Source organism: Polypterus senegalus, chromosome 18 (assembly GCF_016835505.1).
Source record: "Polypterus senegalus isolate Bchr_013 chromosome 18, ASM1683550v1, whole genome shotgun sequence".
Lineage (NCBI taxonomy): Eukaryota > Metazoa > Chordata > Cladistia > Polypteriformes > Polypteridae > Polypterus > Polypterus senegalus.
Genome location: NC_053171.1, coordinates 12587018 through 12603224, shown reverse-complemented (window position 1 = coordinate 12603224; position 16207 = coordinate 12587018). Strand labels below are relative to the sequence as shown.

The 16207-nt window shown below is 45.4% G+C and overlaps 1 protein-coding gene across 1 annotated transcript in view; it reads right to left on the bottom strand.

Moving 5' to 3' along the window:
* Positions 1–4536: 4536 nt before the first annotated feature.
* ntd5 (ntl-dependent gene 5) overlaps positions 4537–16207 on the bottom strand; it is a 37363-nt gene continuing 25692 nt past the window's right edge. Inside the window, exons 7-8 of the mRNA XM_039740950.1 lie at positions 13370–13567; positions 4537–5094 (exon numbers count right to left, since the gene is read on the bottom strand). Of these exons, the coding sequence (XP_039596884.1) occupies positions 5030–5094; positions 13370–13567 (263 nt within the window). The 3' untranslated portion in view covers positions 4537–5029. The remainder of the gene's footprint in view (positions 5095–13369; positions 13568–16207) is intronic.

The window sequence follows — 16207 nt, the reverse complement described above, 5'->3', positions numbered from 1 at the left end:
CCACGCGTTAAGGAGGCCAATGGCTGTTACCTGACACTTGGCGCCTTGGAAGAAGAATAGCCAAAAAATCGTCCAGTAAGCTTTAATGTCCCGATGAATAAAATTTCTGTATCTTTCAGAGAAATACTATTACTACCACCACCACTAATAATAATAATAATAATGTTAAATGTTAAAAAGTATACATTTGGAGGTAGCTTCTAAAGACTTTGTATATCAAATATAGCTATCATTCAGAGCAGAGCCGATTCTAAGAGTTTTGCTGTCCTAGGCGAAGTTGTAAATGGCTCCCCACCACCCCTTTGCTTTGTTAGGAATCTTCACTGCCAGACCTGTAAATTGAAACCTGGAGACTGAACTGGGTATAGCAAAGTATTTAGGACCTCAAATTCGCAAGTTGAGAATGTCAAGTTATAGAAATGTCTGTTTATAAGACTGTCTCTTGAGGGGTGTCATTTCAGAAAGTAAGTTTTATTAGTAAGCTTTATTTTTTATTTACAATGTAAGTTAAGACTGTTACATGTAAACTATTCCTAAAACTGTAGCTCGGTTTCTATAGATATCTATTTAAACCACCAGCTAAACGTATGCCTTTTCATGATGGTGACATTCTCTCTCTGTATATACTGTATATTCCCTTTTGCGCTTTACACAGCTCTTTTAGGTTGCTCACTATCCTTAAAAATGAAAGCTCGCCATTGCTGCACTAAATTGAATTCTGTTTCCAGCACTACAAGTTTGCCGTTTTTACAGGCACTCCTGCCACTGGTGATGGAATGCCAGCTCATGCTGTGGGTGATTCATCCCAACTTGTCAGAGTCATTAAGTAGCCCTCACTTTGAAGTTGCCTTCCCCAGTGACCACTTCCAACTTCTCGAAATGGCGCACAATTCTTCAAACCACCAAGATGATCTTTATTTTCGCTTTGGTTGTGCAGCCGGTGGCAAGAGCTCATTGGCATGGATGTTGAGCACCTTGCCGTCGGATGGTTCAGCATGGATGCTGAGTGTTGTGCTGTCCTGCGGTGCATCAGAGGTGTTTAACACTGCACTTCGGTGTTGTGATCTGTCAATTACAAGTGAGCAGGTGATCCTCCTAATGTGAACCTGCACGTGTGCGTCATTTTCTTCACTGCAAACTCCATTTCAGCCCTGGATCCCAGCTTTGATATGCTCCCTCCATTGCCACTCTGTAACCCTTCTGCGATGTGCCTCATCATTTGCATGCACAGTTTTACCACCAGCCCTGCTTCACACAAGTCACCTGGGGGTAAGTGGCAACTCAGTCTGCCAGCTCCATGACACCAAAGCTCCCCTGCTATCCACGGTCCAATGCACCTTAGCAGATGGATAAGTGGTGGTGGATCTGCAGATATAGCAGTCTCTCAACTGTCTTCCACCATGTACTGATGATGCAAACAGTACTCCAGATCCCAGATCTCAACCTCAAGACGCTCCTGCGACTCCACAGAAGAGCCAAACAGGACTATTGCAGCCTTTGCTGCACTCGCCAATTGCTAAATCGTAAAGGCAGGTCTTCTTTTCATCCCACTGCTGACACCAATGGCAAGTGCCATAATAGACTCCCTTTTGCTCTTTTCATGGTGCTTTTAGGTGAGTTGCTCTACTTAAAAGGATTGCTCACCATTGCCATGCTAGATGGAATTCTGTTTGCAGAACTGCAGGATGTCTGTTTTTATAGGCGTTCCTGCTGCTGGCCCAGAAGACTAGCATTTAAAAGTTTGGGCATAGAAATTGATCCTTTTTTTATTAAGATACCATTATACTAATCTTAAAATACAATCATTACTAGTGTTCCTAATAGTTATTACTGCTTTAAATTACTAAGTTTTAATTTTTTATTCACATATTACGACAAAGCCCCATGTTCACCAGCCATTCCTTCAGTGTCCTCTTAGTCAACTCACTTATCATATCCTTAATTAGTCCTGTTTAAAAGCCAATTAAAAGGAATTATTGCAATTGGTGGAGCATTTGCCTCAGGAATTTTGTCTTCTTCCTGTGGCTGCTGAAAACGTGTTCAAAGCTAAGCAGGTGATCAGAGTGCAGCGGACATGCGCAGACTACAAAGTTCTTAAGTGTAACTTAGTTAAGTTTCCCATGGCCAAATAGCTGAGTTACTTGTGCAGAAATCTATGTCTGTTGGTCAGGTTTCTCTAACTGAAATAAGGGTTTGCATTGCATTTTAGAAATGAGGCTCCTGTGAATAACTGGTGTGAGGGACCAACAAGTGGGTCCCTGCCGAGGTGGGTCCTGCTCCCTTACCTGGGAGCAGTGATATTCTCCGGCTATGATAGGACAAGGCTATAGGAAGAGGCTGAAGCAGCAGTAACTCCAGGTTTGGCATCCTAGGAACCACAGAGCAACACCCGGGATGGACTGAGGATTGGTTGCACAGTGGGCAACGGCCTACTATGGGCAGTATGTCCCTCTTTAAACAGGATGGCAGCATCCTGTCTGGAGGACCTCAGTATGGACACTCATAGAGCAGCATGGGAGTTGTGATCCCAAGAATCTGTCTTGCCGGTTTCTGCAAGGGCCACCAAGGGGGACCTCCAGAATACTGACGGCACAAGGACCTTTGGGGTCCTGCCAGACCCAGAAGTGCTTTCCGGGGTAATAGATTGAGCACGGGAAATAGTCCTGAGTCTGGAGTTAAAACCAAGCCCACCACTCAACTTGGGGTCAGAATCAGGACTATGTGGATGAGACTTCATGGGAGATGAAGGAGGAGAAACTTAATGCTCTTGCATATACTGAAGTAAGGAAACTGGGAGCCTTGTGACGGTGCTGTTGACAGGCCCGGTCTTAGGTATTATGGGGCCCTAGGCGAAAGGGGGGTCCAGGGGCCCCCTGAGGGGGGCGGTGCCCCCCTGGAAGCTCTGCGAAATGCGTGAAAATTAGACCAAGAAGACGTTTTCTTGTAATGTTACGAGGTCATCACCCTGCGTCCCTTTTTCGCCCGGAGTAGTTAGCTGCGAGGTGGTAGGATTTATGAGATCTTGACTTCTTCGCTTTTATAGACAGCCGCCCACGCGGACACGCCCCCACTGGCCCACATGATTTAAACATGCGAGGGGAGGGGCGGGCCGGGGGCCTGGCCGCCGTCGATCCGGGGCCCCCCGGACGCCGGGGCCCTAGGCGGTCGCCTACTTCGCCTATGCCTAAGGCCGGGCCTGCTGTTGAATAAACACCTTATATTCAATCCAGGACTGCCTGGTGAAGTCGTGTCAGGGGGGTTTAGGGTACTTAGATGCCCCCTACAGGCCACACCAGGTAAATAAAGCAGAATTATACGGCTAAAGATATGTGGATAGTTCCCCAGCTGCTTGAGTTCAGATGTTTTATTGTTTAGCCATGCAGTCTCCATTGACAGACAGAATGGGTCGTACTGAAGAGCTCAGTGACTTTACACGTGGTGCTGTCATTTGCTGCCACCTTTGCCTCAAGTCAGTAGGTGAAATTTCTGTTCTGCAGGATCTGCCTGGTCAACTGTAAGTGCTGCTATTGTGAAGTGGAAGAGTTGCAGAGAAACAGCAGCTCAGCCAGAAAGTGGTGGACCACGCAAACACATTAAGCGTGGCCAATGAGTGTTGAAGCACTTAAAAATCTCCTGACCTCTGTGGCATCACTTACAGCAGAGTTTCAAACTGTCTCTGGAAGCAACATCAGCACCAGAACTGGGCATTTTGAGCTTCATGGGTTTCCATGGCTGAGCATCTGCACACAAACCTGAGATCTTTATGCCCCATGCCAAGTGCCAGCTGGAGTGGTGTAAAGCAGGCAGGCCACCTTTGGACTCTGCAGCAGTGGAAATGTGTTGTCTGGAGTGAAGAATCCCGGTTCACTACCTGGCAGTCTGATAGATGAATTTGGGTTTGGCAGGTGCCAGGCAAACACTACTGTCTGGTCTACCTAGTATCTTTTGTAAAGGTTGGTGGAGGAGGGATAATGGCAGGGTCTGGGTTTGGTCCCTTGGTTCCAGTCAAGGGTCCTGTTAATGCTGCAGAATAGAAAGACATTTTAGACAATTTTGCACTTACAACATTGTGGCAACAGTTTGGGGAAGGACCTTTTGTGTTTTGTGCCCCTGTGCATAAAGCCTGGCCCATAAGCACATGATGAACCTGAGTTGCCTGCACAGAGCCCTGAGGTCAACCCTACTGTGATGACTGTGAGACGGGTCTTCTCGTCCATCATCACTACCTGACCTCACAAATGGCTGAATGGGCACAAATTCTTAGCAGATTTCACTCCTGTCACTACTGCACGTTGTTCAACAATGGGGCAATCTTGCAGCGGAGCGTCTGTGTTCATTTGATCTCGGCTTCAAGTAGACTAATGGTGCTGCACTGTGCATGTTCACACTACCCATAAGCCATTGCAAACTTGCTGTACTGTGTCAGCTTCTATTCTTTGCGGTTACTGTGTAATTTTCAAAATGTCTTTAGTTTTTGTTTCACCCTCGTATTTTAGGACTGTAAGTAGAGCAAAAGCTGATGAACTTCTCAGAGTCTGTAGATTCATATACTTTTTTTTATTGAATTTGTAGGTATGATTGATTTCATGGTAAGAGCAGGAGTAAAATCCAAATGCTTACAGCCACACATGTGCCTGTGAAACGTGTTTAGCAGCACAGCACCTAATGTACCCAGCATCCACGGGGGCACCAAGGCCAGTAAGAAAGCCCCGGCCCCTGCAAGTCAAAGAACACCCCTCTTGTTTGTTTATAAGGTAGACAGAGCTTCAAAATGACCTAGATAAAGCAAGTGCCACCACTGGGACGTCCCGGTCTTTACAGGGGTCCACATCCAGAGCTTTCGATTGCAAACAAGCATGCCAAAGGATGTCAAACAGCGTGTTGTGCTGTACATCCAAAGAAGTGCAGAACATCGGTAATGAGACCTTGAAGCCGTCCAGACGCTTCCTCCTGTTTGGCGCCTTCAGCCCTGTGACAGTTCAAGAATCAAGGATGGTGCAGAGGATCATGGGAATGGCTTGAGTAGCGGTCAGCAGGCAGGAATTTCTGATACGACTCGTTTGGGAAACAGCTTGTACTGCAGCCAAGTGGGCTCTGCGGAAATGTAGAAGGGGGGAGAAAGAAAAAGAAAGAAATGGTCATTAGTTTTCTGTTTAGAGACAAACACAATGGGGGATTAGAATGTCACTCTGTATACCTGCCAACTCCATGCAGTGGTCACTACTCCACCATGCTGCTCTGGTCAGTCAGTCATTTTCTGACCCTCTTGGTCGTGAACAGGGTTATGGGGGTCTGCTGTAGCCTATCCCGGCTACCACAGGGCACAAGGCAGGTATAAACCCAGGACAGGGTGCCAGTCCATCACAGGGCTGAACACAAACACACACACACACACAATTTAGTGTTGCCAAGTCACCTAACCTGCTTGCCTTTGAACTGTGGGAGGAAATCAGAGCACCCAGAGGAGCCCCACTAAGACACGGGGAGAACATGAAAACTCCATGCAAGAAGACACTGTGATGAGTGAAATGTGAAAAGACTCCAACTAGGCATGAGAATGTGCTTCGCTCCAGGGACAGCTGTTTTGCCTAGCTGATTGCGTATACATGTGCCAATGCAAGCGTCAGCCAGGTTCCTCATTATTGCCTCGGAGGGAGCGGCGCAACACACCTGTGCCCAATTAGGAAGGCCGAGAGTAAGAGGAGCCTCCACGGTAGATAGGAAAGAACAGAGAAGGAGAGATGGAGGTTAGAAAAAAAATAGACAGGATCGGAAGATGCCAGGATGTGGAGGAGAGGAGGCATGCAGCTGGGAGGAGAGCCCCCTCACAGGAGCTTAAGGCTGATACTCGAGGGCTGAAGAGGGCCACCTGACTGAGTATAACGCTGGGGACCCGGAGTGGCCCGATACTCGCTCGTAGGGGCATGTGTGTAAGGCTGGTGAGAGGCAGCGGGAGATGGACGGGGCGAGATGAGGCTCAGATTGGGAGTCCTGCTGGGTGGGAATCATGGACAGCAGGGACACAAGCCTGTGGAAAAAGGTTGGCTGTGCCTGTTGAAGCAAAGGGGTCATTAAATGGATGCACCAGAGACTGAGATTTTAAGAAAAGTTTCCTGCCTTACGATTTTAACATCAATTTTATGAACTTGATTTTCAACCACCACTTGCACAAGGACTTCTTTCATTGGATTATTTATTTATGGAATATCTGACACACTACGCAATTCTGAACACTGTTTGTTTTTTGTATGGTTTTATATAAAAGCACTGAGCACTAGTTTCACTTACCCCTTATTGCATGTACAGTAAGTGTGGCCTCATTTGCGTGGCTCATCTCGGTGATGACTATTGACACATATAGGTTCAAGAAGCACCCTGAACGCGACAGGGAATGTGGAGCCAACCCTCACCATCACAGGGCCAAAATGTGAACCCTGGTCTGCTTACTGTGAGGCTGCACAGCTGCCACTGTGCCACCTTGTCGTTCTATATTTATTGTAGTGTTTTATTTATATAATCTATGTTTAATATAACTCATTATATATTATTATTATAGATTAGACAGGAGTCCCGGTGGACTATGATGTTTGCTGATGACATTGTGAATTGTAGTATGAGTAGGGAGCAGGTTGAGGAGACCCTGGAGAGGTGGAGATCTGCTCTAGAGAGGAGAGGAATGAAGGTCAGTAGGAACACCAAGACAGAATACATGAGGTGGGTCAATCGAATGGTGAGGATGAGGGAGTAGAGTTGGCGAAGGTGGATGAGTTTAAATACTTGGGATCAACAGTACAGAGTAACGGGGATTGTGGAAGAGAGGTGAAGAAGAGAGGGCAGGCAGAGTGGAGTGGGTGGAGAAGAGTGTCAGGAGTGATTTGTGACAGACGGGTATCAGCAAGAGTGAAAGGGAAGGTCTACAGGACGGTAGTGAGACCAGCTGGGTTATATGGGCTGGAGACGGTGGCACAGGAGACAGAGCTGGAGTTGGCAGAGTTAAAGATACTAAGATTTGCATTGGGTGTGACGAGGATGGACAAGATTGGAAATGAGGACATTAGAGGGTCAACTCAGGTTGGACGGCTTGGAGACAAAGTCAGAGAGGAGAGACTGCATTGGTTTGGACATGTGCAGAGGTGAGATGCTGGGTATATTGGGAGAAGGATGCTAAGGATAGAGCTGCCAGGGAAGAGGAAAAGAGAAGGGTTATGGATGTGGTGAGAGAGGACATGCAGGTGATGGGTGTAACCGAACAAGATGCAGAGGACAGGAAGATATGGAAGAAGATGATCCGCTGTGGCGACCCCTAATGGGAGTAGTCGAAAGAAGAAGAAGAATATTAAATTCTCCCTGTTGATCTTATTAATTTAGACTTCGTGTGAAAACCATGTCGAGACTTGGGGGAGAGTGAGCTGGAGGACCCTGTGAAGTTAGGGTTAGTGTTAGATGTCGGTCCACATTGACTTGACGACACAATGGCAACTATACAGATTGTTCTGGCCATTGTGAACAATAGCTGGTGTCTTCATCTTGTCGGGATGCCCTCGTGATGGAATTACAGGGAAAAACAGCTTACACAGGGTTTTGACTCCCTCAGGACGTTAGATGACAATGAGCCCAGGCTCAGATCCCCGCATGGGTGTCCACAAGGCATGCTGGGAATTGTAGTCCCGGGGTACAGTAGTGTTGGGTCCTGTATGGGCCACCAAGGGAAGCTGCAGGATTTGGGAGTCCCTAATCCATAGCGATCCAACCTCACCTGGAAGTGCTTCGGAGCTGCAGCATCATATCACTGGAAGTACTCCCGGGGATTAGATAAAAGGAACGAGGTAGCAGGAAACACTCAGCGGAGGATGGAGGGAGGAAGATTTATTGCTTAATTGTGTGAATTCATCGTGCTTGTGCAACTGGTCTTTGGAGAGGTGATTTTGGAAATGCGCCTTGTGTGAATAAAATCCTTTATTTTCTTCCGGTAAACGTGTGCTGTATTATAGTGTCTGTGGTTTGAGGCTCTCTGGTGCTCCCCTGTGGTTACACCACACAGTCACACTGCAAACCTCCTTTTTCTAAAAGTGCCCTTACTGAATTGACACCTGGGGGTCTGCTGGCCATTGGAGTCAATTGAAGACCCTGTCATGTTCAGGGATTCAGCCTGAGGTGATGCCAGCTTTGTGCTCCTTTACCCTGCCCACTTTTTCCAATTGAAAAATGGCCAAGACTGCAGCCACAAAAGGGGTGCATATGGCCAGCAATGGTGCTTAGGCACTGCATGCAGTGGCATTCAAGCGTCACCGAGTTTGTATTACGAGGCCTAATGTGTGCCAAGAAAACTCTCCTCTCATTATTACACTGCCAGCACCAGATCTATCAACGAGTTCACGATCTTTATACCAAATTCTGCAGGTCACAGAAGATATTGAGATTTGTCAGACTAAAAATCAAATTTCCAGTCATCCACCATTGACATTTGGTCCTCACAGTGGCCTCCTGTTCTTGTTCTTAGCTTGGCAGCAGCAGGGGCAGATCTACCATGAAACTAATGGAGCATAAACTTCTGGGTCCGTAATCCCAGAGGAGTCCCGTAAGCAACTTTACTCCACATTGTTTAAAAATTTTGGGTGTTGTCGTGGTGTGAAATTTTGTATATAAAATGAGTCAAATTTGTCTTTATTTGTAACTTAGACAAAGCAAACGTAATATTAGTGTTATATTAATGATAAGAACAGCAATGGTTTGATGTTTAATTAACAATAAGGACTGATTCAGGATAGTGAATTTTATGATGGGGTCCAGGGAAGGGCCTAAAACCAGTATGGCAAGTAATTCTCTGCAGGACTCTCTCAATCAAACCCCCAGAGCTTGCAGACAAGTATCAGCTCAACAAATGCTATTGGGGGCAGGTGTGAAAGGTATTGTGTGCCCCCATTGGTCTGAAGTATGGCTGTTTGGGATTGGTTTGAATCAGAGGCCATTCTGTAGTACGACACCCTATTGGTGAAAGGATTTAGGCAAAGAGTGTATGCAGTACTAGGTTGTTGCACCATATTAGCCATTGTGGCGGACGGCTGGGGGTGGTACCCAGCCGGGACGCCCAGGAGGACCGGCGGAGGGCTTGCGCCTCCTCCAGACCACGAGGGGGCGACCGCCCTGGTTGTGTTGGGGGCCACAGGTAGCCCAACCCTGTAGGGGCCCGTGGTCAGGAAGTGCTGGGGGAAAGAAAAGCAGGGACACCCGGAGTGCTTCCGGGAGTACAGCCGGCACTTCCGCCGCACTGGAGCGTGTCGGCAGGAGATTGCCGGGCAGCACCTGGAGCACATCCAGGTGTGGATAAAAGGGGCCGACTCCCTTCATTCAAGGCCGGAGTCGGGTGAGGAGAAGACGAAGCAGGAGAAGCGAGAGTGGAGGCGGCCCGAAGAAGGAGAAAGGCAGAGTGTGAGAGAGGCCTGGACTTTGGGGATTTGTGGGGTTTTGTGTGCACTTGAACTTGTATATATTGTGTAAATAAACATGTGGTGGTGTTTTACAACATGTCTGCCTGTCTGTGTCCGGGGCTCGTTCCACACCATTATGAATGTAGTGAAAAGTCAATAAAAGGTGTCATTTTGCTTGACTTCTCATGACAAAGAAAGTATAAATTTGCTTGCTTTATCTCTCCCTCTTTCTCTCACACCATCACGATGAAGGAGCATCTCACACATCATGAACTGAAAAGGACAACACAATGAAGAGAACAGCTCCACAGCCATATTGAGACAAGCATGCGGCCTGTCCTGAAGAAAGCCGATTAAAAATGGCGACTTAACTAGAGACATTTAAAGTAACTACAAGTCTGTGTACCGCCTGAAATTATACTTCAGGATTTATCAGGTTGTATGGTTGCAAGCTTTCACTTGTACTTTCCTTATTGTTATTTATGAATATTATCAATAATACATTATTTAAAGTGTAACTTAACTCCTGCTTGTCTTTAACTCTCTGTAATTGCCTGAGGTTATAGTTGTAGAAGGGAAGGTGGGGAGAAGTTATAAAGTACAATACCTTATTAAAAAGGGGGTAAGTCCAGTGGCGTAGCTAGGGGTGGGCAAGGGGGGGACATCTGTCCCCGGGGCACAGCACCCAGGGGGCGCCAAATTGATGTTACGAAATTTTAGAATGAAATGTTTTCCATTCTTAAATGCACTAAAAAGTAAATTAAAAAACATTCGCATACTCAGTCCATCACTCCATCAGTATGAGGATATCTTGTTCCTATGTTTTTTGTCTCTTTCTGATTTCGCAGCACATATTAGTTTTATATACCCAACAGACAATAATTTATCCCCTCCACTACTCTAACATGCTTGACTCCCACCCAGAGCTATTTTTGATGTTATTAAACAGGTCGCGCGATTGACGTGAGGCATTAGTGTATCATTGTCTAAGTTGTTGCAAATGCCATTTCTGGGTGCCAAGTGATTTGTGTTTATGTGTTTGATAGAAAATTGATTGGGCTGTGGTGAAGTATTCTAGTAGATGGCTTCAGAAGTCTAGACGTTTCCTCATCATAATTTGGTTGCTTTATCTCTCCCTCTGATTACATGATAGTAATAATTGAATACTAACCCTCACCTATTCTGTTTCTGTTCTCGGTACTCAAATGTGGCAATTGGTGCCACGGCCCACCTGCCAAGTTGTTTGCCTGCCTAAGGTAAAGTCAGCCCTGATGGAGGATCGTAGGAATCATGAGAAAGAGGGGTCCTTTCTTGGGATTGGCTGGCCCAGCACTGTTTCAGCCATGGAATGGCCAAATTGGGGAGGCAGCTTGATGGCTGAGGTCTCCAGGACTCTAAAAATATCCAGTTCTTATTATGTGATATCATCTACTGTTAAATTCTGCTCGGTGCTTCTAAAATTGTTATTTTTATGCTGTATTGAGGATTTGTTCTGTTCTGTGTATTGTATTGATTTTACCCCCTTCTTTTGACACCCACTGCGCGCCCAACCTACCTGGAAAGGGGTCTCTCTTTGAACGGCCTTTCCCAAGGTTTCTTCCATTTTTCCCTACGAGGTTTTTTTGGGAGTTTTTTCTTGTCTTCTCAGAGAGTCAAGGCTGGGGGGCTGTCAAGAGGCAGGGCCTGTTAAAACCCATTGCGGCACTTTTGGGCTATACAAAAATAAACTGTATTGTATTGTATTGTATTTTCGTACGAATAAATAGTAAGTAATGCAGTTTTTATAAATATATAATTATCTTGCTTTATAATTTGCTATATACTTTCTTTAAAATAATTTTTAAATGTGGAAAACGAATTTTTCTTACAAAAAGTAATGACGGACTTAGATTTTAAAGAGCACGAGGCGACGTTATCATTTTCGGAGACTTATATGAAATTTGTTTCTTAAAATACTATTATTTAAAAAATGTTCTTTCCCTTCCCCATTGCATTTTGGCAAACAGGAGGGGGCGCGAAATCTTCAGTTGTCCCCGGGCGCTGAAAACCGTAGCTACGCCTTTGGGTGAGTCTATGGAATTTGTAGCATTCTGATAAAAGGCTACACAATAAAGAATACAAAAGGGGAAAGCAGAGTAATCTAGAACTCCACCAAGACCTGAAGTTTCTACTGTATGAGAAGGGTGTTATAAAAATAATATTAATACTACAGTGAATATCATCACTACAGCATTTTTACTCAAAATGTTGTGGTGATCTGTCTTGGAGCAGCCCCACTGAAGAAGACAGTAATGGCTACCCAGACCCTGGTCCTGTTTACCAAGTTCAAACATTAGGGCCAATAAAATGTGGGCCCGCCACTGCACAGGAGTGCCAGCCACAGCACAGCCTTCAACGGATGTTGTCCACCTGTCTCAAGGCTGCACTGCCCACCCACTCACTGCAGCTGGCATAAACAGGCCCTGAGACAGAGCTCAGCTCACGCTGGATGAGGCCCGATGTGATATTATGTGCAGAAAAATCAAGACTGGATTCCAGGAACTTCTCTGTCAAGCAGCAGACTGGGAGAGGTCAGGTCAGATCAGCTTGGGGAGTATGCACTGGTACAGCGCGATGTCACACCCACCACACAACGAAACAGTTTGGGATTGTAGTTGGCAACCCATCAGGGTGACACGTGGGCCAGTCCCACCCACCAGAAATGACCATCTATTTGTTGCAGCCAGGAGTTACGTAGGCGTCCCCTTGGCCTGGTCCAGCCGCTTGGGTCCTCAACAATGAGAGTCCTGCGAGCGGTATCACCCACGGGGAATCACACCACATGGCCATACTGCCATAACTGACGGTCCCTCACAATGCAGGTAATTTGCTTCATTTGTGACTCCATTAGCAACCACTCATTCAACATAAAGTCACACCAGTGGTACTTAAGGATTCTCTGAAGAGATACAGTACTGAAGGAGTCCAGTCTTCTTCTCAGGTCACCGGATAGCGTCCATATTTCACAACCATATAGCAAAACAGGAAGCACCAGGACTTTAAAGACTTGGACCTTCGTCCTTTTGCAGCAATATCGGGAGCGCCACACACCCCTTTATAGTGACCTCATGACCGCCCATGCTCTCCTAATCCATCTACTGACTTTATAGGAAGAGTTACCAGAGACATGAATGTTACTGCCAAAGTAAGCAAACCTCTCGACCAATACAAATACAAAAGATGATGTTCCTTATAGCATCTCACTTACTTCAAAAAGCCCCAACTGTCAGGTAATCACGGAGACAAAAACACTGAGGTTTGTGGTTACAAATTTCTATTTAAAAAGAAAAGCAATTACTTAAACTTGTTTAATCCAGTTGAGGGTCACAGGAGACTGGAACCTATCAGGAACAAGGAAGAAACAAACCATTGATGGAAGCCATGTCTATTCCATTTAGTTCATTTTTGTATAGCGCACTAACAGAGCACTGTAAGAAGTTCTGAGGTCCATCACAGTGCCCTCTCACACACCCATGGCCCCTTCAGAATCACCAGTTGACCCATCACAAAGTGTTTGGGATCTAAACAATCACAAGGAGAAAGCTGAAACTCCACACAGTCAATGACCAGGCCTGGGATTTGAACACAGAATGCTGGGTACACAGATAGATAGATAGATATGAAAGGCACTATATAATAGATAGATAGATAGATAGATAGATAGATAGATAGATATGAAAGGATAGATAGATAGATAGATAGATAGATGATAGATAGATAGATAGATAGATAATAGATAGATAGATAGATAGATAGATAGATAGATAGATAGATAGATAGATAGATAGATAGATAGATAGATAGATAGATGGCATTGTCATCTATGGTGCTGCCCTGAATAAAATGTAATGCTAATTTTATGGTTATTATCAGGAATATAATTTAAATGATTTTTACAGCACCTTCATAGCAAGATGGGAGAGCCAAATTTCCATCAAAGCACTCAGACTGTATGGGGTAGCTGCAGTCTTCTGGCTTTTTGCGGCAGAAGAAGGACACCATTTCTCCATGAGACACCAGACCTTCAGGGATGTCGACGATCCAGACTTTCTCTCCTCCATACAGGACTCTGCTACGATGTGCTGGAATTGGGCACCGGGCTGAAGGAAGAGGAAGTGAGAGAAAAGGTGACGAGGTGTTAGACATGACTGTGAGATGGGTAGGCTAGTCCTTAAGGGCTTGACATGTCTTAGAGCGTTGGTGTGAAGATCAGATCTATCCATGGTGGATATTTCAATAGTGATATCACTGCTAGGGCTTTTTACATGGACATCTACTGGATGCAGTTATCCATTGGAAGTTAGGGGTCCCCTTCATCAATTTTAGGTGAAAGTGGTCTTGAATGAGTAAAAACGGTCACTTAAGTGGTGATACAGAGGTACCGTCTAGGCCAGCTGTTGTTGGATCTTTGGTTCCTATACAACTGGAGCAAAAACTTGGCTTGCATTGCCGGTAGTAAGGCAGAGTGTGTGGGACTCCGCCAGGGCTGCCCTTTGTCACTGATTCGGTAAATAATTTTTATAGAGAGAATTTCTAGGTAAAGCCAAGGAGTGGAAGGAGCCCATTTCGGTGGCCTCAAGATCACATCTCTGGTTTATGTGAACAATGTGGTTCTGTTGGTTGTTACAGGGTGTGACATTAGACCCACACTGGGGCAATTTGTGGCTGAGTGTAAAAACGGCCAGGATTAGGATCAGCCCCTCTAAGTCTAAGGTTATGGTTCTCAGTTGGAAAAGGGTGGAGTGCCATCTTGGGTTGGGGATGGGGTGATGCCTCAGGCAAAGAAGTTTAAGTATCTCAGTATCTTGGGAGAGGGAGATGAACAGGAGGGTTGGAGTTGCGTCCGCAGTCATGTGGATGTTGCACCGGTCAGTCGCGGTGAAAACGCTGCTGTTTCAAAAAGGTAAACCTCTTGATTTACCAGTCGATCTACATTCCTACCCTCACCTATGGTCACGAGATTTGGGTAGTGACTGAAAGAATTAGATCACAGATACAAGCGGCAGAAATTTGCTTTCTTCGCAGGGTGTCTGGGCTCAGCCATAGAGACTGGGTGGGAATAGTAGACATTCTGGAGGAGCTCTGAGAAGAGTCGCTGCTCCCTCACATTGAAAGGAGCCAGTTGAGGTGGTTCAGGTATCTGATGAGGATGTCTCCTTGGTGTTGTGCTTTGGGAATGTCCAACTGGTAGGAGACTACGCGGCTGACCCAGAACATGAGGAAGAGATTCTGGCTTGGAAACACCTCAGTATCCCCCCAGAGGAGTTAGAGGACGTGGTGTGGAAAATGGATGTCGGGGTTTCATTGCTTAGACCGCTGCCCTCACGATCTGGAACCAGGTTAGTGGCAGAAAATGGATGAATGGGTAGATCTTGTGGGGTGTGTCATCAGTTCCCTTAAATGTTACCCTGTGAAAGACCACTGACTGAAGTTGGATAACTGGTACCATCTATCCAAGGCTGTTCACACAACATTTAAAACCCTTATTCCTTCTATACAACGTGACCCTGTTTCGTGAAACTGAGTCACCTTTGGAGACTTTCTCTGTTTCTACACTGAGCCAAATTGGTCTAGTGGAGCACTTCTCAAACTCAGTCCTGGAGACCCCCTGTGCCAAAGCAGTTTGGCAATCGGTGAGTTGTTCTCAGTTCATTTCATTTTTATTCTTTTCTCTTATTCTGCATTCAGTAAGTGCAGTAGACGTTTACAGGTATTTTTGTTTAAGTGCTTAACTCTCTTTGTGTTGTTTTCTTATTAACTTGCCATTGTTTGTGTATTTTGAGCCCTTAATTCTATCCTAATAATGACAATTAGCGACAAGCAGGGCAGATACCCGGCAAATGACGATGAATGATGAAAGGCTACAGGCCTGCCAACATGCTCATTAGTAAATAATGGAAAAAAATATTCGATTGTGAGCATCAGGAGGTTTTGTGCTCTAGGATCCAAGTTAACTAAATATTCTATAACATTTCAGTAATTATTTACGACTCTGATGCTGATCTTTCTGATCATAAAATGGGTCATTACGATAACAATTGACGAAAAGAATTTATAATTAACTGCAGAATTACAGTATTTGAGGAATCCTCCCGAGCGTCTCTCTCGCTTACACGACTTGCCTCAAAAACTAATCAGCATATTGTCATCTCGGATTTTTTCGTCCAGTCGTTTTAGCTCTAGACCGTCTTCAAGAAACTGTGACACACACACAGTTAGACACATATCCATCATCAAGATATCGATTTTTTCCATAACAGGGTACCCTAAAATGTTGGGATCCGTCAAAAGCCGGAGATCGAAATTTTTGACGAATCTATAGACGAGAGGTTATGGTGCACGGGGTAATGGATGGATCGGTGGTTGCAAGGCAATAACAAGGACACCAGGAAACACAGAATGAAAATTACGATTATGGAAATCTTAAAAGCCAAGATTAAAAAAAACACTAAATACCAATAACAATGTACCAAACTTAGTTTTATAATTACTGTACTTCATTGACCCCAAAATAACTTCATTAGTCTGGGGGTCCAATCAAAAACAGAAGCTGGTTGGAACAAATACCTGCAGTGAGATGGGGTCCCCAGGACGGAGTAGGAGAACCACTGTGGGGCTGCGGCCTAATAGAGGTCCCTGTAAACGTCCAGGGGAGTCGCAAGATGACTGAAAATAATTACAAAATTGCAACAAAATACTTAAATCACTAAACTCAGTGTTATAATTCAGCCAGGGTTCTC